At 46.0% G+C, this 21630-nt stretch overlaps 1 protein-coding gene across 1 annotated transcript in view; it reads right to left on the bottom strand.

Moving 5' to 3' along the window:
- The window catches only part of Kif26b (kinesin family member 26B), a 403463-nt gene that overhangs the window by 106392 nt on the left and 275441 nt on the right, over positions 1–21630 (bottom strand). Inside the window, exon 5 of the mRNA XM_032915772.1 lies at positions 4626–4809. Coding sequence (XP_032771663.1) covers positions 4626–4809 — 184 coding nt within the window. The remainder of the gene's footprint in view (positions 1–4625; positions 4810–21630) is intronic.

Genomic DNA, 21630 nt, shown 5'->3' with positions numbered 1-21630 from the left:
GAGCTTCGTTAGCACCTCCGGGAAAGCCTCACCTTAATTTAAATCTTATTGCCATCCTCTCATTGTAATAAGGACACCAAGGGGCGGGAACTGTTTCTTCTGTAGAGTGTTACAAGGATCTAGTAATTGAAGGACTCCTACCCTGAAGATGTCAGTAAATGCACAAAAGACTAAAGTCCTAACAAACACAGACATGATGGTTTTTCTTTTCTGTGTTATTAGTTTACACACAAAACAAAGGAAACCTCAGAAACTAAAGAGAGACAGCACAGAACCTGGTGATGTGAGCGCTCTCTCTCTCTCTCTCTCTCTCTCTCTCTCTCTCTCTCTCTCTGTTTGTGTGTGTGTGTGTGTGTTATGTGTGTTTGTGTGTGTGTGTCTATCTGTATGTGTGTATCTGTGTGCCCAGGGATTATCAGAGGTCAAAGTAAGCCATCACTGAGTTTGGATAGTGGAGAACACATTAATGGTTCTAGGAACTCCACAGTTCCACACCTCCACCAAGTTACCCATGTTTGGATGGCTGCTCAGTGAGGCCCTCCAGGGTCATAGCCGATTGGCCATGAGCTGTGTGGTAGGCCTTTGCTCTTAATGAACCAATGAACTCCAGGCAGCCGACCTCCTACCTCCTAGGCTAGATGGGCATAGGATGTCACAGTAGCCTCTTTTTTTTTAAACAAGAGCTGATACTTGCATAGAGGCTGGGGCTGAGCACCAGTCCTCCTTGTTGTACCTACATTGAGATGGGCATTCGCCTTTCCCGTGTCCTGCCTCCACCAGTGGCCCTGCTGTGGAACCAGAAGACCGGAAGTCTCTACCACGTGCCTACTGACTCAAGCACGGTAAGACGCCCCACACTTCCTTCGTCTGGTTTCCTTATGATTCTTTCAGAACCCTCTTTGACGTCCTCCCTTGCTTCTGGAATCCCCTATAGGAAGTTTCCAATTCTTTCAAAACACACTGAAGGGCAGGAGGGGCCAGGTATAACCCACAGACTGTCACTGTTTTAAGACATTGCTGGGGCTGTGAGAAAAGAAGCCTCACCTTCCCTTCATGCCTCAAACACCTCCCTTCAGCTATTCACCAGGGGAGGGAGAAGCAACTGAACTCCAAGTGGACTGTCACCAATCAAGTATGACAGTGGCCATTCCTGTCCTTGCTTTAAATGTAGCCACAGAGCCAGAAACGCAAGTGCCACACAGGTAACAGACTTTTCTCTAGAAACTTGCGGCCCCAGACGAAGAGGTCTGCCATTACATCGTGACACACTAAGAAATGAACCTTGAACACGCCTGTTAATTAGTTGTGCAAACAGATTTCATAGAGAACGCTAACTGACTTAGGAGAGAAGGAGCCATTTTCAAAGAGATTACAAGTATCATTTACATATGAGCCAAATCAATGAAATATGAATGGGAGGTAAGCTGCCTTGATCCTCTAATCACCTGAATCTGTCTATTAAGTAGGACTTTACAAAGCCAGTTAATAGTAGTTAGGTCGTTGTACATCTTACAGCCACGGTGTCAGTAATTTTGACTTTCCCTTAGGTCAGGGTCCCTCATATTGGTCTGAATCGATGACATTTCTTTGATTGCCTGGAAGAAGACACTGGGTTTAAGTGTCAGGAGGACAGGCACTCACCTCTGCCCATCACTGCAGCACCTGACACAGAGTAGGTGCTCAGGAAGCCCTTGCTGTGTGCCAGGCGCCATTCTGGGAGCTGAAGATCCTAAGACAGTGTTCCAGGGGCCCAAGGTCAGGCTCGGAACACAAAGTGGTTGTAGGCAATTCAATCAAGTTCATCTACCTCAAACACATAAATACCACCGGCTATTTAGCCTATATATTAAGCTCAACTGTATTTATTTGAGATGTTAAAACGTAAATCATTTTAATAGATGGATGAATGAAGCTTTCCCCACAGGAGTAGAGAAGCTGCAGTTCCTAAATGCAGTGTAGCGTCTAGGGAGGGGGATGAAGCCTGGGGAGGGGTGGGTATGTGGCAAGATGGCCTTCCTGTGGTTTTAACATAGCAAGGAGACTCCTACCACCACCCCTCAGAGGACATAGTCCGTCCAAAAGTCACTTCCTCCCCATCACTGCTCCTCATGGGTCAGCACAAGCACAGGAAGGGCTCCTCCGCTGCCATGTGGCCACGGATTGGACAGAAGCCACAGCATCTCTCCTGTGACTCGCCCGCGGATGCCCATGACATTTCCAGAGCAAACTCGGGTCTCCGGTTGCATTTCTGAATTGCAAGTAGATGAGTTAGGTCATACCTTTAATATCAAACGTTAAATTTATGATCTGTTAGTATAGTACCAGGAGTGGATATATGGTGGAAGGCTCCTTACAGACACATGCTCCATGCAGGGAAACCCAGCCTATCACTGTGCTCTTACACATCCATATTGTTCTTCAGCAGTGCTCAGTCACTGCTGACTCCTCTCCCCACTGTCCTGCTCCTTGACCTCAGCGCCCTGTCACCTGGTCTTGGTACCCTGTCACCTGTGTCTTGGAATTCCATGGAGTATTTTAGAGATGTGGGTAAAGGGTATAGGAGGCCTTACCCAGAAGGCTTAGGGGTAGGCCCACCTCAAGAAGCATCCACACAGATGGTGTCAGGCCAGGGTGAGCGATGAAGGCAACATTTCTTGTCAATGGGGCCACAGAGGAAACGTAGGAGTCCCCTGTGATGGTCAACCACCTGGCACCTTTTCTAACAGACACCATGTCAAGGTTTAGGGTAGGATGTTGATGAATCACCATGTCAAGGTTTCTAACAGACACCATGTCAAGGTTTAGGTTAGGATGTTGATGAGAAGCAAGAGCAAGAGAGGGATGTCAACTTGCACCTTGCCCCATGACATACCTTTGACATTCAAGTCCCAACACAGAAACAAAATAAACGTCCTAGCACATTTAGCCTGGTCTGTGATGGGACACCTTACACTGTGTACATTTATCGCAACTAAAGAAGGAGGCCCACATCACTTAGACCTGCGAAGCCCCTCTCATAGCTCCATGTCTCCATTGTAGACACTGTGGCCCTTTCTCAGTGGTCTTATCCCTCAGGCTCCCTTTCTGGGAGGGACATCCTGGGCTCTTCTGCTTTCTCCACTGCTCCCACACGGTGTGAAGTTGGGGCAGCCCTGTCTAAGCTCTGTCTTTACCTCTGGACTTGGAAGTTTTCTCAGATGACACTCATCTGATGAGAAACACCGTAGAACATTCTAAAACTGGAGGCTTTCTACTACACTCGCCACTGCTCTGTCTAACCTCATCTTGAAATCGGTTCACTTTGGGGAAGAGCATTATGAAGTAAGGGCTTTCCTTCGAGACAGTGGGGTACCAGGGGTACAGAATGGAAAGAGGAGAATGGGGGAGAGCAGGCACAGAGTGCAGGGTCCTTCTGGAAGGACCATGCTCATCTAGAGACTAAAGTGGGACACAGGCAAGTTTTGAGGTCAAAGGGACAAGCCCTGGTAAAACTCATTGACTGTACACTGGGCTCTGCTTTGTTCTGCATGAACAGCTGGGTCTGAAACAAGACCCAAGGCCAATGTCAAGTCCCACGTTCTGTGTTTATTTGTACTCTAAGGAGAATAATGAGTAGAATCTCTATCTCTCCAGCTACGTTTTTTTTATAAGTCCCAGATTATTTCCCCCACTGAAGATTAAGCTGTGAATTACGTCACGCAGACCTTTATCTTGGGAGAGAAAGAGTTAAGAGTTGACGTTTAGAAATAAAATAATCCTAAATGTAGCCCAGTAATATCCTGGAACAGACGTCCCTTGCGTCTTTCTAAGCCCTTGTGACAACTTTGGATTGTGTTTCTTGGCTGGAAAGCGACTGAACCATTCCGCACAGAGCTCACACCAGTGATCTGGTGCTGATGCAGAAGTCACCGCTTCTTGGAATGGGAGAAAGGCTCAGAAGCGCCACGAGACAGAATATCTTCATCTTGTTTCCCCGTGTGCTTTCCCTGGGCCTCCAGCCTCTGCTTTTTGGCTTTCGCGTCTCTAATCTTCAAGTGGCTGCGGTCTGTTTCAACAATGCAAAGCCATTTCCCTCACTACCCGAATCAAATCAGATCCCCAACTTAACATGCTATTCAATTTGCATGAACCAGACTTTACTGTCTCTAGTTGCCAAGGCAGTCAATGGACAGCAGAAGTGGCTAGACCTGACAGATGGGTGTCATGTCCCCATGTAAAGTTCCATTAAAACATCGGGCACAGAGAAGAACATGAGTAGCAGCGAACTCTAGCAATGTGCGGCAGCGGAAGTTATTCTGAGCATCTTAGTGGTTTATTTCTAGGCCTTTCCATGGTTGTTTTCCGTCAGAGGTTGACTCTGGGTGAATAAAATCCCAGATGGTGGGCACGCTGCTACTTCCAAACCAACTTATTTGTGTCTCTTTTCGTCCCTGCTACTTCCTCATCCCAGCGAATGAGAAACCAAGGTTGTTCTCTTCTTCGACAACCTTCCCAGAGCCCCGCCCACTTGACAACCTTCCCAGAGCCCCGCCCACTTGACAACCTTCCCAGAGCCCCGCCCACTTGACAACCTTCCCAGAGCCCCGCCCACTGAGGGACCAGCAGAGGCAGCAGCTGGCACCTACCTTGCCCATGCCAGGAGTGTCCTTCACCTTGTTGACAGCCCTCAGGAGACAGGGCGGGGCCGGGGGAGGTGAGGCCTGCAGGATCCCACTGAAGCTGGTGGCAAAGAGGGGAGCCTCCGCAACAGACGGGGTCGACGGCCGGTGTTTCTTCTTCTTAGATGACAGATTTAACTTCTGGGCAGCTCTGCACAGGGACAATAAGGAAGAGAAGTGGTATAATCAGATGCATTGGGCTGGCCGCTTTCCCCCTTTCTCTTAAAGAGCCCCTCTAATTACTCCTTCTGTCTTCATTCTGTGTACCCTGCAGCCCTGTGCTACAACACAAGGAACTTAATTAATAAGCTATGTAATCACTGGGACAGGAGAAAGGAGCTATAAAACCACATGGCTCTAAGATCGCAACTTACAAAGACTTGTTTGTTCTCCACAACACTCAGCCTGGGCATGAATGAAGCCAGTCATCTTTGGGGATCCACAGTACCTAGTCCGCTAGTCACCCCCCTCCCCACGCCGACATTTCTCTGGCATAAGCCCAACTGTGAAGAACCATATGAGCTCATTTAGAATTTTTTACACCTTGTAAAAAACCAAGCCCGTCTGATGAAGAGCCTGGTGGTGACCGACTGGGGAGTGGCACTGGAGAAATATGAAGAATACTGGTGTGAGGAACAGACATGAGCCAGAGTATCCACTCCAGCAAGGCGCAGGGCACAAGGCTACCATCTCCTCAGGTGGATAACGGGCTCTTGTACTTGTAGCACAGTCTTCAAGTACAAAGTGATGTTTATGGGTGTGCAAGGAAGGAGAGGGTCGAGGTAACCAAACGGCACAGAAGGTACAAATGGAGACACATGGGGTAGTGCGGCTGCAGCGTCATTAATGACACTGGCTGTTCACACCACACCATTCAAGTGCACCGTGGCACTTAGGGCACCGTAATCCTGCCATAGAAAAGACATAAGGGTACAAACAGCAGTGTGAGACACAGGATTTCCCGCAGCCTGTGAGTCTCACTTTTTAAATTAATTCTTGGTGTATTATATCATGTCTTTCTATATAAGTATAAAGGTGTATGTATGGGTTTTTTGATGAGGGCAGGAGGAGGAGACAGTATAGTCTTACTATATAGTCTTGACTGGCCTTTAATTCTGTGTGTGCGTGCGTGCATGTGTGTGTGTGCGTGTGCGTGCGTGCGTGCGTGTGTGAGATGCATATGTGTATATATATGTTTTGTATATGTGGATTGGGGGACGAATGTGTGGAGACCTGAGATTAATGTCAGGAACTATTCTCTCTAGCGCTTCTAGCTTTTTCGTTGAGGCAGTTGTCAATCGAACCCAGAGCTCATCGGTATGGCTAGCTGGGGGGCGGGGGGGTTTGGGGTTGTGGCTACAGTGAGAAGTAGCTCACAAGCTTGGACATTTACGTGGGTTCTGGGGATCTGAACGTTGGTCTTGTCCTATAAGAATTTCAACCACTGAGCCAACTCACCAGTCCCTGACTATAGATTCTTGATCCTCCTGCCTCAGTCTCCCAGGACAGGATAACAGGCATTCACCACCACAGCAGCTCATGCCAGGCTCTTGTATGAATTTTAATTTCCTTATAAAATGTTGTTAAACGCGTAAGTCTCTCCTAAATCACTGGTTCTCAACCTGTGGGTGGAGACTTCTTTGGCGAACCTCTATCTCTAAGAATATTTACATCATGATTCATAACAGTAGCAAAATTACAGTTATGAAGTAGCAATGAAGATAATTTTATGTTTGGGGGTCACCACAACATGAGGAACTGTATTAAAGTGGTCACTCCCTGCAGTAGGAAGGTTGAGGACCACTGCTTTCGAACAAGAGCTCCTTGCTTTATTCCTCGGGTCAAAACTTCCCAATGCCTCCACCCTTCTTAGCAATGACATAATAGATCCTTGAGGGGCAGCGGAAGGACAAGAGGACAAGGAACATAGCACTGTTTCCATGCTCCCTCAACCCAGCCTTGTTTGATGATCTGGGACGTTGGTCTTAACTTTGTACCAGCAAGCACCGTTTTTGACAGATCCCCAGAGCTACAGAACTATACCTGCACAAACATGGCCAGATAGCTTTATTAGTTCAAAGCTTACCTCTCCTTGGCTACAAAACAGAAGCTTAATTCTAAGGACAGTGACATGCCCAGGGAGAGGGTACACCAGGAGTGAGAACCAAGTGGAACAAGGTCTCTCCGGGTGCCAAACTTAGGGAGTGCTGAGCTCACTCTACTGTGGGATGGCAGGAAACAGAGGGCAGGGCTGCGCTGGAGGTGCTTTTCCAAGATGCCTTCTCTCCCTGTCAGCGAAAGGAAAAAAATAGGCCCGCTTCCACCACCCCACCCCCATCCCTTCTGCACAGTTCCATGACCGTTCTTCCCAGGGGTTTCCATCTAAAATAAAGGAAAGAAAAGATCTGTTCTACACTCATCCAGTGTTTCTCTGACTGGTCCCTGAGATTCTCTCCTTAATGGCCTGCAGCTCAGGGTGTGTGTGAGGGGAGACAGTGATGGAGCCACTGAACATCGAGCCTCACCTCATCTGCCCTTGCTGCTCCAAAGCAGGCTGCCTCCTTCTCAGGGAGTGTGTGTGTGTGTGTGTGTGTGTGTGTGTGTGTGTGTGTGTGTGTCTGTATGTGTGTCTGTGAGTATGTGTGTGTTGTGTGTGTGTGTGTGTGTGTGTGTGTGTGTGTGTATGTGTGTGTGTGTGTGTGAGTGTGTGTGTGTGAGTGTGTGAGTGTGTCTGTGTGTGTGTGTTTGTGTGTGTGTCTGTGTGTGTGTGTGTGTGTGTGTGTGTGTGTGTGTGTGTGTGTGTGTCTGTGTGTGTGTGTGTGTGTGTGTGTGTGTGTGTGTGTGTGTGTGTGTGTGTGTGTGTGTGTGTGTGTGTGTGTGTGCGTGTGTGTGTGTGTGTGTGTGTGTGTGTGTGTGTGTGTGTGTGTGGGTGGGTGCGTGTGTGTGTGTGTGTGGGTGTGTGTGTGTCTCTGTGTGTGTCTCTGTGTGTGTGCTGTGTGTGTGTGTCTGTGTGTGTGTCTGTGTGTGTGTGTGTGTGTGTGTATGTCTGTGTGTGTGTGTGTATGCATGCATGTGTGTGTGTTGTGCCAAAGGTGGTACTTATCTATATATGTCAAGAATTCTTTGCAGGGTAAGGACTGGCCACAGCTGTGGCCACCAGCTGGGGCAAGACTGGCACCAAGACACAGCTTAGAAACCCGTGCCTCTGCTGCCTACTCCCACAGGTAATCCATGGGGTAGGGAAACAGGCTTCCTTGTAACTAAAGCACGCATGAGGATGACACTCAGAGGTGTTCTTCCTACAATGTCCCACTTCCACGGTCTTCTAGATCCATCCATTTATCACACAGGCACTTTGCCCTTCCTCTCTCCTCAGAAAGCCAAGCACACGTGTCACTTCAGCAGCTAGCCGCAGCACTGTCCATGCTGGTTTGACCCAAACTCCCAGCAAATGCCACCTGCCAACTTCCCACCCAAGCCCTCCCCTCCCATTCTCTGGAAGCTCATTTCAGTTAAGCATCTGTCCCCAACCCTCTGAAACTGCTCAGATAGGTTACCAGTAACTGCATGACGGCTGTCACGGTCTCAGCCCCAACCTGGACCTGTCAGAGCTAAGAACACATCCTTCCTCCCTGCCCCCTAAGCTTCCAGGACATCCTGTTCTCTTCCGGTGTCCTCTCAGGGGATGCAGGGCTCAGCGCCTGCTTCTGTCTGCAGTCCCATCCCCAGCCTGTGCTCTGTCCAGCTTAGCTCTGGAGCTCCCTGTTTATTTATCTAAATGCCCCTTCAGCAATCCCACTTGAGTATTCAGTAAACATCTCTAACAGTCATCCTTAAGACTAAATGGCTTCTCTCCTTCTGAGGGCTTCTTATGCGCTTACCCCTCCCTGTCTCACAATAAAACAGCCCATCATTTAGGAGTCCAGACCTCACCTCACACAGCACACCTGAGCCACCTCAGATTTAATCCGTTATAACACAAACCAGACCCAAGATCCTTCTACCACCTCAGACTCTCACATTCCCTATCTCTCCCACTGCACACCGCTCCCTTTGATTATGAGGCAATGGACATTAAAATTAGGCCACTCATGCTGGTCTCCAAATGGCCCCAGTACATTTCCACCTCACATTCCTAGCCCTGCCTCAGGGAGACCAGCATGTGGCCCATTCCTTTGCCTCCTTTAAATTTGGGTTTAAATGTTACTCTATCCACACATTGACCCTGCCCACCACAGGAGACTGTATTTTGTAAAGATGACTCTGTCACTGATGTTCTTACAACCTATCACTGACACTTCGCTGTTGAGAGGTGGGATCTGTGCTCCTCCTTCCAGACCCTGAGAGGAAATTCCAAGTTGCCTTGGCCCACAGAGCATGAGTGAGGGAAGAGCTGTTGTGTGAGTTTCAAGATTGAGTCACCAAATGCAATGTGGACTTTGTAAGGACTGTGATGAAGTCCAGGTCATACGGACAGAGTCACACAGTCTCCAGATGACAGACTCGGGGGTAAAGTGTCCTTTTAGATGATTTCTGTCACATTTTCTTCCAGAGTCTCAGATATCATGCAGTGGACAGAAGCCTCGCCTATGGCATCCCATCTGAATTTCTGACCCCCAGGCACTGTGAAAGCTAATAAATGACCACTGTCACTTTGAACCAGAGTTGGGGGTGAGCATGACAGCCCCAGGAAGGGACTTGCTCACTCTCTGTTGCTTGGCTCTTTCCTCAAGATTGAAGCCTTCCTCTTGCAGGCTCACAAAGCTCAGGGAACTCACAGGACTAAGGCTATCTAGACAGTACACAGCAGGGAAAGTTTATGACACTGCGTGCAAATCATATGAGGGACCCAGAGATACAGCTTCTGAAATCATCACTGATGCTGGGGTGGGTTGTGCAGTGATACATCTCCCCCTGTCAGCCATACTGCTGTAGTGACACCTCACCAGCGCTCCTGTGAGCACCCCTCCCCCACACTCCTGTGAGTGACCCTAATAAACTCCCTGGTTCCTCAAGATGGATTTAGGTGGAATGGTTTCTTTAACTTGTTATTTCCTCCTCTATGGAGGTGAGTAAAAGTAGATGCCCCAGGAAAAGCACCTCGAACCCCCAAAGTCCCAATTCCTGAACTCTGATCGTTTCCAGACCAGACTCTGACGGCGTAATGCAGCACATGGTTTACTTAGCTATTTTGTTTATTATCTATTAACCTGATAGAATAAAAACCCCAGTAGGGCAAAAAATGAAGAAGCACAAAAATGTCTGTTGGGCGACAAAAAGACTGAAAGACATTGGGGTTACCTTAGAGAAGAGAAAACTGAAGAAAGGGCCCTCTAAAATTAATTAATTAACTAATTAATTAATTATAAAGAAAACAAGTTTACTTAGTTTCCGGAAAAAGGAGCAGTGGGCATGGTAGAAACGGGAGGACCATCTCTAAACATGCTGAAGACAAATGAACGACAAACAAAGTGTCTATGGAGCACGGAGGCTAAGCATGTTCATAGGCTACTCGAATCCGAGAGGAAGAGATGACGAAGACGACATTACCCCTCTTAACGACGAACTCAGCTGTAGGGCCTTTGGTACCCAGCCTGAACTTGAACAGCCAGCTTCTCCAGACGCTGTGCTGGTTAACATTAGTTACTTTGACCAGAATTAGAGATCTGTAGTTGACTAGGTGACCTCTCTGGGATGCCTGTGAGGGGTTATCTAGTTTAGGTAGTTGAGGTGGGGAGAGCCATCTTAACCATGGCTGGGGTTCTGGCTGGGGTCCTGGGGTCCTGGCTGCAGTTCTGGCTGGACCATGGCTGGGGTCCTGGGGTCCTGGCTGGGGTCCTGGGGTCCTGGGGTCCTGGCTGGGGTCCTGGCTGGGGTCCTGGCTGGGGTTCTGGGGTACAATGAGTAGTCAGTAGCATTCATCTGCTTCCTGCCATATGACCAACTCATGCTCCTGGCACCATGACACCCTACCATGACCGGCATGCTATACCTTCTGTAAAGTACTTCATTCATGGTATTTTGTCACAGCAATGAGAAGGTGACTAATACAGAAACTAAGTAGGTAACAGTGGACAAAATGCCTAAATTCTGACCATGCGTCCATGTAGTGCCTAGCACATCAATATCATTATTTTTTTTATCATCATCACTTTGACTCTTTCCAAGACTTGGTTTTTCCACAGTAAGTTTCAGAAAAAAAAATACTGTCTGCCTTCATAAGCTCCTTTAGTAAAATGCTCCTTAAATAAAAGCATTATAAAGAGTTTAGGGGACCAGTGAGTGGTATTTCAGTGAGATATATAGTAAATGCTGGAACTCAGACTGACTCTAGCTGAAGCAACCTCACATGACCTCTCAATAGGGATTAGATTGAGGTAGCAAACTCTACCAGAGCAAAACACTAGCTGACACTAGCTGAGACATAGAAGCACGCTGCCTTTATAATTAGAAGGGAGTTCTGAATATCAGAGAGCGCATTCTTGATAAATCGCCTTCGTGAAACATGGAGTATTGTGTCCCTGAAAGTGTCTGAGTGGTGGGCAGAAATCACTTTAAAGGGATATCAGTGAGAGAACCATGCAGTGGATGCACGGGTGAGTTCCTGTCTTACAGCACGGAGACCGAAAGACTCCTCCAATCTCCCAGACACTTAGGAAAGCCTCACTGGCGGTTACTCTGAAAAACCAGATTCAATTGGAGCTAATTATTTTGAGAATAAATTTTAAATCGTTTCCTTCTTAAAATGGGTACTTTTAAGCTCACGTTAGGAAAATTTCAGAAATTTGAAATGAGCAGGACGTCCCTTAGAGTGGCTGGAACTCCACAAAGGCACTCTCACCCTGACATCGTTGTGAGCAGCTCTCTGATGTGTCTTATATGTTCCAATTCTGTGGAGGCCAGCTGCTTCAGCTCCTTTTATATACGCCTCAATGACACGCAGATAGGAGAAGGTTAAAGTTTAGAAATCGCTCACGTATAATGGTATTGTTCGGGGACATAAAAGGAGACGGAGTCACAAAAGAATTGAAAAGGTTGGTATTTCTGGCTAGAGGCGTGTTTTGCGAGATTCATGTCCCACAGGAACCCCCCTCTCCAATCAGGGAAAACAGGTGAGTTGTTTTTTATAAATGTTCAAGTGGCAAATTAACCCAAAAGGCCATATTTACCTGCCTCGTTCCTATGAGGACAGCATGACATATTTCCCAAAGCTATTCATCCCAGCAGACCTCTTTAACTATCCATTAACTTCCTGTGCTTCCCAGTGCTTACTTCAAGGGAAAAGATCGTCTCCCTAGCAGGATGAAATTAATATTTAGTGAACCCGTATGGGGAAAGTGGCTCCGCGCTAAGCGCAGGCACTGTGAGAAGAGGACGCAGGCGCACTGCGCAGGATTCGCACTGCGCATGATTCTACCCTACAGGCTCTCCATCCTGCCTCACCACCACTTTATTCTCCCACCACGTCGATGTGGGTTTAGAAATCAGCTTAGAACTGATGACCTTCATCCGACGGCTTCCTGTTCTCACTGGCCAGGTCGACTCAGAGCTAAAAACTGATATTATCAATACTCATAGGGAAGATTTAACTGGTTTAAATAGGGAGGTCATTTTAGGCCCCAGCTGTGAATCACAGTAGAAAATTAGGAAGGATTTTTTCCATCATTTATACATAATAATATGTTATTTACATTATTATACATAATTTATATTATATTAATTATATTACTATACACTACATATTAAGTTATACATAAGTTATATATTTCTGTATATGTACATGTTTATATAGTTATGTGTATATTCATACATACATTTATATATACATATGTATATCTTTACATAATATATCATATATAATATGTATATGTGCATACATAAATACACATCTATAAATAATATATACATGTTGCATAATTATATATACATAACAATGTATGGTAGACTGTTTATTAGATGGCAATGCTTGACTTTTAGAAGTGTGGTGTAATTAAATAGAAATCTTCAGTGTATTTCAAGATAATTAAATTGGAGCCTATCTACCTTGATGGTCAATGATTGTTATACTATAGACTTTATCATTTTTGAAGAATTACTAGCTTCGTGAGAGTAGAACTTTCCTTAAAGGTTGGTCAGAAAAATCAGGCAATACAGTTATTTTTTTTTCCTTTTAACTTACAAGCTTTCCTTTGCTAATTAATTAATTAATTTTTATTTTTCTGTTTACTATACAAGATACTATATACCATCATGGCATTTTTTCAAACACAATGTTGTTGAGAAGTTCCCCGCCCCCACACCCTGCCACCTCCCTCCCACAATCTCCCTCACAGTCTCCTTTCACAGAGTCGTTTCTAAAGGGCCTTTATCCTTTGTATGATTCCGCCCAGAACATGTTGCTGAGCGTGACTTGAGGAATTGTCTGAGGGGTGTTCAAGGATGGGGAGCTCAGAAAAAGTGGGGGAAGTGTTTACACAAATTAAGAGGTCATTCGAGGCCTAGTCAACCCAGTGGGACAAGGCATGGAAGGGATCCACCGAGAAATGACAAGGCCATCACACAGTCACACCTGCTGCCCTGACAGGGTCCTGACCTAGGCGTGGGACCGCGGCAGCCAAATCACGTCCACCAGCACGTGAAGGACAACCCAAGCTGCAATTTAACGTGAAAATGGCTGGCGCTGTCGGGGCTTCTGTGCCGTCATGGAAGTATGTCAATGCTCGGAGGACTAGACTCTCTCATTATGAGTAAGGACATGACAGACCACGGGAGTTTCCAGAAAATCCACAGGGTCAATGACACAGGGAGACAAGATAAACAAGACAGATTATACATAGGCAGAGGAGGTGGCAAGAGCTCGTGGGTCAAGAAGGACCCTCTGGAGAGAGTTAAGACACCCAACCGTGTGTAACAAACACCAGCCACCCCTCAGCTTGAGGTAGCGCCTGTGTCAACCTGTGTCAGAGCACTCTGCCTGGGCTGTGAAATACACCACAGGCATTTTGGGATTTCTACAATCAGGAAGAGTGCCCTCCCACACCCAACTGCCTTCCTATTTCCTAACTGGCTGTCAGGAAGGACAGTTCTATATCTCCAGAGACTGAAAAAAAACAAAAACAAAAACAAAAACAAAACAAACCCAACATATGGGCCTTGGAGTTGTTCTGATTTTTATGCAAATGATCCATGTCATTATCACAGAAACATAATTTGTGACAATGACTTCAGATTGCTAGGAGGCAAAGCACAGTCAGACTGACCACCACCTTCCAACAACATCACTTTAAAACCCCGCCACAGGAAATGGGTTGTGACTTCAAAATGGATTGAGTTTTGTGTGCAAAATACTTGACCTTAGCCCTGGGCGAGAATAGCTGTGCATTTGTTCTTCTCTTACAAATCATCCCCACCCACCTCTTCAGCCGTCCTCGTCCTTATTTCTAGTGACATCGCAAAGCAGTGGGTCTTTAAAAGAGCGCTCATGGCTTGAAGTGTGGCCCTCTGCTTCTGTGTCTTCTCCTCCCCTGCACTGTAGATACACTGAGGGCTGCTCTCCTCCTTCTGTGGCCCCCAGACCTGCATGATAGCTTAGCATCTTGCTGATGGGATAGCATAGAGACACACTAGACTTCTTTATATTCCGCCCCGTGTGTGTGAGTGTGTGTGTGTGTGTGTCACACCACACATGCTTGTGCTCACGTGTGAGTATGGATGCCTACAGGGTGAAGAAGATGGAGTTGGAACCCCTAAAGCTGAAGTTATAGGTGATGTCGACCCATCCAACATTGGTGCTGAGGAATGGACTCCAGTTCTTAGGAAGAGCAGTGAGTGTTCCTAACCACTAAGCCACCTCCCCAGCCCCAACACTGTTCTTAATCCACCCAACCTTGGGAGTTACAGCAACACAGCAAAGTCTCACAGTTAAGTCGTCTGGAGTTCTCAGTAGTTCTTAAAGCCTGAGAGGTTTTACAGTTTTCTAAAGCATTACCCTTATGTCACCACATCCATCTTGACCCAGCGCCACGAGTCAAGCAGGGAAGGTGTTTGTCATGAAATTTATGAGTTATAAAATACCAACACGTTAGCAGTTAACCTGATTCAATCCCTGGTCCCAAAAGTAATGGTTGTCATGCCTGGGAATGATACTTAAATAGTTATTGTCAGAATATTTTATCATGGAAACAGGCACTGAAACTAACACAAACCCTTTCTTCCCAGAAGCCCCTGTCCTAAGATCTTTCTATCTGCCCAGACCCAAACATGGTTACTACCGAGGGATGTCCTCTTACCCATCCTGTGTCACACCTGTGCTAATCTGGGCTCACAAAGGCAAAAGAGAACCACAAACAACAGACCTAAGTGACTGGAAATGCAAGTTAACACATTCCACCATGCCAGATAGAAACGGTTTTAGTTAATATACCTGACGCTGTCTCCTCTAAGAATGAGCAGTAGTAAGTCGGCTGGTCATACTGAATGGAAGCATGTGTGGTGTTTTGAATAGGAATTCTCCTCCCTGCCAATATAGACATATATTTGAATGCTAGGTATTAGAGTGTGGCACTACTTGAGAGGGATTAGGAGGTGTGGCCTTGTTGAACTAGATGTGGCCTTCTTAGAGGAAGTGTGTCACTGGGGGTGGGCCTTGGGGTTTCAAAACTCAAGCCAGGCCCCTGTTTCTCTCTCTTGCTGCTTCCTGAGGACCGGATGTAGAACTCTCAGCTACCGTGTCTGTTTATGCCCTGCCATGATTCCCAGCCATGATGATAACGGACTAGAACTCTGAAGCTGTAAGCAAGCCCCAATTAAATGCTTGCTTTTATAAGAGTTGCCATGATCACGGTGTCTCTTCACAGCAATGGAACACTAAGACACCATGTCTCTATAATACTGTTTTTTTAGATTGTCTATAAATGACAGGCAGAAAAAGATAGTCCTAGGGGAATTGCTCCTTTGAGACTGTAGTGCCTGATTTTTCTGCCGAGAAGCGGTTGTCCATAAAAGATGTATGTGTGTCTACGATGGCATGAAGACTGCCCAACCAAAATTAAAATTTCTTCAGCGAATCAGTGTATTCCAGGTAATCCGATTTCAAGGTTCTAATGAATTTAATGATCTTTTCATTACATTGGACTAAATCATTTATCCATATGCTAATGTAAAGTTAAAAAGAAGATGTCGCGTGATCTACCAGAAATAGACCATCCATCTAATAGCCAAAGGCAGCCATTCCCTCCTCCGAGTTTTCCTTAAGATTTCTCTTCCTTCTCTGTTTGGCACAAGACTGTCTTGAAAAGTGGTCTTGCTGCTCACTTTTAAAGTAATAGCACGTTATGCTCATTCCTCTGTGTTTTGCCTATGTGAAATTTAAAACTGACATGGAATTACGCACTTCAGATAGAATGTGTTACCTGAAGCTGCAAACTGCTGTCAAGGTGTGAGAACTAGAAATGGGCAGCGTTGGCAGAGAAAACAAAGCCTAATCTATAACTCTTTGCTCAATGCCTACAGTTTTTTTTTCTCTTTTCAGAGCAAAACTAATTAATTGTCAATGCTAGGCGACACGCTATCTGCTTTGAGGGTTTCTTGGTTAATTAAATTTGAGTATAAGTTTCATTTGCTAGAAGAAGTGATCTTCTTCCCTGCCATATTTTGATTTTCAAAATTATTTACTACAGTTGAAATCTGAAGGAATCGTTAACTAAGGCTTTCCAAATGAAAACCAGCTGAGTGGGGTCTCTGCACGGCAGCTGTGTGGAACTGAGCGAGAAGTGGGTCATTCTCCGTCTGGTCTCCGCTGCAAGGCGCGGCTGCCCTAGATTTCTGGCCGTGGTTATGGATTGCTGGTACTTCAGCAACCCTGCTGAAGTCTAAGAGGCTGAAATTACATCACCCTTGTTATGGTTGGGTTATAAAATATGCCCCCAAAAGACTCATGTGTCAGGGGCTTGGCCTTCAGCTGGTGGTGTTATCTTGGTAGGTTCTAGAAACACTAGGAGGCAGGACCTAGATAGAGGAAGTAGGTTTCTGGTGGTTAGTCCCTAAGGGTGCCTTGTCTCTGATTCCCCTTCTGTACACGCTCGCACGCACGCACGCACGCACGCACGCACGCACGCACGCACACACGCACACACTCACACCGCCAGGAAGTTCTTCTGCTTCACTCTAGCCACAGAAGCACAGAGCCAGGTGACCATAGGTTCAACCCTCTGAAACCATGAGTCCAAATGAATCGTTCATCCTTTAAAGTGTTCCCTTATGTACTCTGTCATATCGAGAAAGCTACCAGATGCCTCGCTCAATCTAGCTACTGTTTAAAAAAAAAAAAAAGTTGGGACAGAGTTTAAAAACTATGGCAGGTACGTCGTGCAATAAGGTGCAAGTGCCAGATACGTTCGTTCAATGCTCCGGAGCAGCGACAAGGAAGCAGCTTTCTCTGGTTTTCCTAAAGAGCACAAGCAGTCGTGGAGTGGGTGGTGTGGGTGAGATTGCTACAGAACAAAACCGGCTGTGAAAGAGAAGACTCTGTAGTCACCACGGACCATCCAGACTACTGGGAAAAAATGATTTTGCCAAACTTGCGTCCAAAGACCCGTATTTGCTTTTTGCCACACATACTTGCCCTATTTGATGATCTCTGTGGGGGCGGGGCCGTTAGGTGATGAAGTAGCCCGAGGTGGCAGGGCGGAAGTCTGGATACCAGTTGCCATTGATGGGAAGTAGACTGAGCACCAAACACTAAGCACCTCTCCCACTTAAATCTCTCTAGTGCTGCAATTCACGTTATTGGGGCCGCGCTCCAGCACAGGCCTGCGCATGTGCAGTGGGGGCTGGTCAATGATGGCGAGGGTGGGGCAAGAAAGGAAGAATTTAAAACTAAGGCAAAACGGTGGCGTCCTCTCATGTATTTATTTCATTGGTCTCAACTAATTTTTCATAATATTTCTTATTACTTCCTTGTCATATAAGATACTTAGTAAGTATTTTTGGGAAGGATTATCAAATGATCAAATGAAGCTGTAAGGAAAGAAAACCATCTGGAAACAAATAGTGAGAAATAGAGAAATCGATCAAAGCAAAGGGAAGATTTATTTAAATTCCCCAGTGAATTCTGTAAAGCGGCTGAAATCACAATAAACGGCACACTGAACTAGTTTTTAATTTTAGCAGACATATTATGGGTGGATTTTTCTGTGGAAACTCCTAAGTTAAATAGTTATCAGACTCTCGCTTTAAATATTTCCCTTGTATTCTGCAGAATTGAGTATAATTCTGCTGTTTCCTTTTTATTTGTGTGTGCATGGTGTGTATATGTCTGTGTGTGCAGGGGTGCATATGTCTGTGTATGCAGGTGTATGCATGTCCGTGTATGCAAGTGTGCATGCACAGGCCTGTGAAGTCCTGAGGTCAACACTGGATGTGTTTCTAGTATCTCTCTCTCTCTCTCTCTCTCTCTCTCTCTCTCTCTCTCTCTCCTCTCGCTCTCGCTCCAGTCTCTCTCTCTTCCAAACAGGGTCACCTGGCGAGGCTGGCCAGCCAGGAAGCTTCAGGGTCTCTACCTCTGTCCACCTCAGCAGGCTACAGAGAATGCCACAACCCCTATCTGGCTTTTTTTGTATGGGGGTTCAGGGACTCAAATTCATTTCCTTATGCTTGCAGGGCAGGCACTGTATCAACTGAACCATCCCCCAACCATAATTATGCTCTCTTAAGTGGCCATATAGATTTTAAAGTAGTATTTCAACTTTACCACCATGTTAATTATTCCTATAATTTTCTGACATTGAGTGCTTGGCTAAGAATAAATCATCAGGCCCGATATGACTGCATGGAAAATTATATCGATGCCTTGATAAAGTATCTAGGAACAGACTGTAAAAAAAGAAATTAAAACATTTGTGCTCTGCTGTAGAGATGGCAAATGCTAACAAATGTGTAGAGCCTCTGGGCAGGTCCTGGCACTTAGGGACGCCTAGCAACGTCCGGATGGAAGCTTTATCCCAAGTGTGTTTTAGGAGACTCTTCCACAGAAGCTTCTAAGTGCATGAGTTGTAATCAAAGAGCTGAAGCCTGGGAGTTACTCAGCCTTTCCATTGCTGTGAAGAAACACTGTGACCAAAGGGAGGTGGGAGGAAAGGGTTTATATGGTGTACGCATCATAGTTTATTATTCAAGGAAGTCAGGAAAGGAACTCAAGTGGGGTTGGAGTCAGGCGCTGATGTCGAGGGAATGGAGGGGTGCTGCTCACTGGTTTGCTCTTCGTGGCTTGCTCAGCTGCTTTCTTATAGAACCCAGGGCCACCAGCCCAGGGATGGCCCCACCCACAATGGGCTGGGCCCTCCCCCTTCCATGAATCGCTAATTAAGAAAATGCTCTCCGGGCTTGCCTATAGCCCAATCTTCTGGAGGCATTTTCTCAATTGAGGTTCCCTCGAACACAGGCTCTATCTAGCCTGTGTCAAGATGACATAAAATAAGCTAGCCCAATCCCTTTGTCTCCATGTCAGCCCTTAGTTTGTGTTTACTAACAATCAAATAGACCTTGACAATGATGTATGCCAATCTGGATTCTTGACCTTAAATTTGAGTTTTGGTTTCCCCTATGGCTGGAATGGTCAAAAAAGAGAGCTTTTTCATTTGAACTGGCGCCCTGCGGCCATCTCCAGCTCTCACTCGATGCCAGGAAGGTTCTGATCATATTCTTGTTTCACTCTGAAAACTGGACTAAGAGATCAGTGATGTGCCCCTACCCTTGCATTGCTGGGGCAGGGGAGATCACTTGCTCTGGTTTCTTCTCTGACAACATATCCTCAGACAAGATTGTCCAGGGAAAAGAAAACTGATTGTCAACTACAACCTCGTGTAAGCTGTGTCTTAGGGGCACTTAGAGAGAATTATGCAAAATCAATGCCCACACAAGACCAAAGCCTTGTGCTAACGAAATGAACACAGCTGGCCCTCACTGAATCTGAGCCAGCATCACTTTCCATAGTCCGCTGGAGAGAAGTTGTCCACACTGGTCATGAAGGCTGGTAAAGTCTGGCCACCATGCCTCTCATGTTATCATCACAATGAGAAAGAGGACGTTAGAGGGACCCGCGTACCACATCTTACAGTTGGCTGCAGGTACTTGTATCATCCCCACAGGACTGAAAGCTCTTTAAGGTCCCAGGACAGCTCTCTTTTCTAAAGTTGTATTCCCCGACACAATTTGAACCACACACATGTGAATGGATGGATGGACACATGCATGTGTGGCTGAGTGCGTGAACAGTTGGGAGGATAGATTATGTCATTGGTATCACAGAAAATCTTCTTCTTGACAGGATCAACCTTAGAGTCCTCATGTTCTCTTCATCCATAATGAGTTTAGAATCACTGGTCCAGCTGGAGTGATTTTTACCTGAGGATTTCTCCAGGGCAGAGGCTTTAGGATGCTTTGAGATGCAATTGTACACACTGCAAAACAAGCTTGTCGGGATACAGTGACAGGAACTTCACTGTGCATAAGGAATTCGATTATTTGGATGGAACAGGAGATAGGATTCTGTTTTGTTTTAGTGTGGTCCTTTAAACCTGGGGCTTCTCTGACTGTTCAGGATCTTCCCTGTTCTGTCTCGCTATCCACATGCTCCCTGATGTCGTGCTGCTCCAAAGGAAGAAGCAGGTAGGCAGAGCTAATGTTGAGTATGGCCTGTTCCAATAGGGACCAATGGGCACTGATGGGTAAGGGCTTCATGGTGCCTACAAGCATGGGGCTACCTCAGTTATTCTGCTAAGTGGACATAGCATCAATCTGTCAATCTAAATTCATTTCTCTCTACCCATAGATTAGCACAACTCTCAGACCTCATCAGAGAAGTATATTTGGGAGCTTATGATGATCATCAGAGAACTCAACCCGTCAAAGGGCAGAGAGCAGACTGCTCAGCCACAGAGTGGACGTCTACACAAGACTGGGGCTGGGGCTGAAAACGTGTCTCCGGGACGTGACAGGGCAGCAGTACCTGTGCATTCACAGCAGCTGTGGTGGCCCACACAAGTGCAAACCAGTGGACATTTCAGAATAGAGGGGGAAGGGGTTCTCGAGTCCCCACCCATTACTGAAGAGCAATGGACAACTGATGGTTCCCAGGGGAGGGGGAGTCCGTATTCTTTAAGGGGTGGCTCCTGGTAGGTCAACCACAGTGTACTGTGTATATAAAAGTATAGGTGGACAACTTAAATTTGAGTTGATGAGTTATTAAAAGCCAAAAAGAAAAGAGAAAATTAGGGGGACGGGGAGGGGAATGAGAATGTAGCTGAGTGGAATACAATGAACTGAAACACAACATATGGAATTCTTAAAGGCTTAATAAAATATCCTTTAAAGGAACGATGCCCGGTACCTAGTAGATATTAAAGAAACACTTAGAGAATAAATAAATGAATGGGCTTCTCCTTTGTTTTTAGTGTTTGCTGGCTTCCAGGTGATGGTGGCACATAAAGCATTTTATAATACGCTATTTTCTAGGCTATCACATTCACATAATGAATGTAACAATTGTGTTCATTATAATTAATTTTCTGCATCATTATTAATCTGTGTCCAACATGTGTTTTTCCAGGCCTTTGGGAGTGAGATTTTCTTCTTAAGTTATCTGTTGACACAAATACGCCTCTGGGCTCTCTGTGAATCAGAGGCTGTGACTTTGGGCTTTGCAAAGTTAATTCTAGAAGTCAATTTGATTAGATGATTGTTTTTTTCCACTTCTGACCTTTAGAAAGGAAATCGCTTGCAAGGACCTCTCTTTACTCCAGGGAGACCCCCTAATCCGTGTCTCTTTGGCTTCTTTCTGGGGTAGTTTTCAGAGCACTAGGACGCCCTGAGAAACCACTCACATTTGCAGACTCATAACTGGTCTGTAGTTTATTTTAGGAAAGCATACTTTTTCCTCAAAAGTATATTTTCTTTCTGTACATGTTGTTGAGTT

The sequence above is a fragment of the Rattus rattus genome, chromosome 10, assembly GCF_011064425.1.
Source record: "Rattus rattus isolate New Zealand chromosome 10, Rrattus_CSIRO_v1, whole genome shotgun sequence".
Lineage (NCBI taxonomy): Eukaryota > Metazoa > Chordata > Mammalia > Rodentia > Muridae > Rattus > Rattus rattus.
Note: the sequence above shows the minus strand (reverse complement) of the source record. Positions and strands in the feature narration are given on the sequence as shown.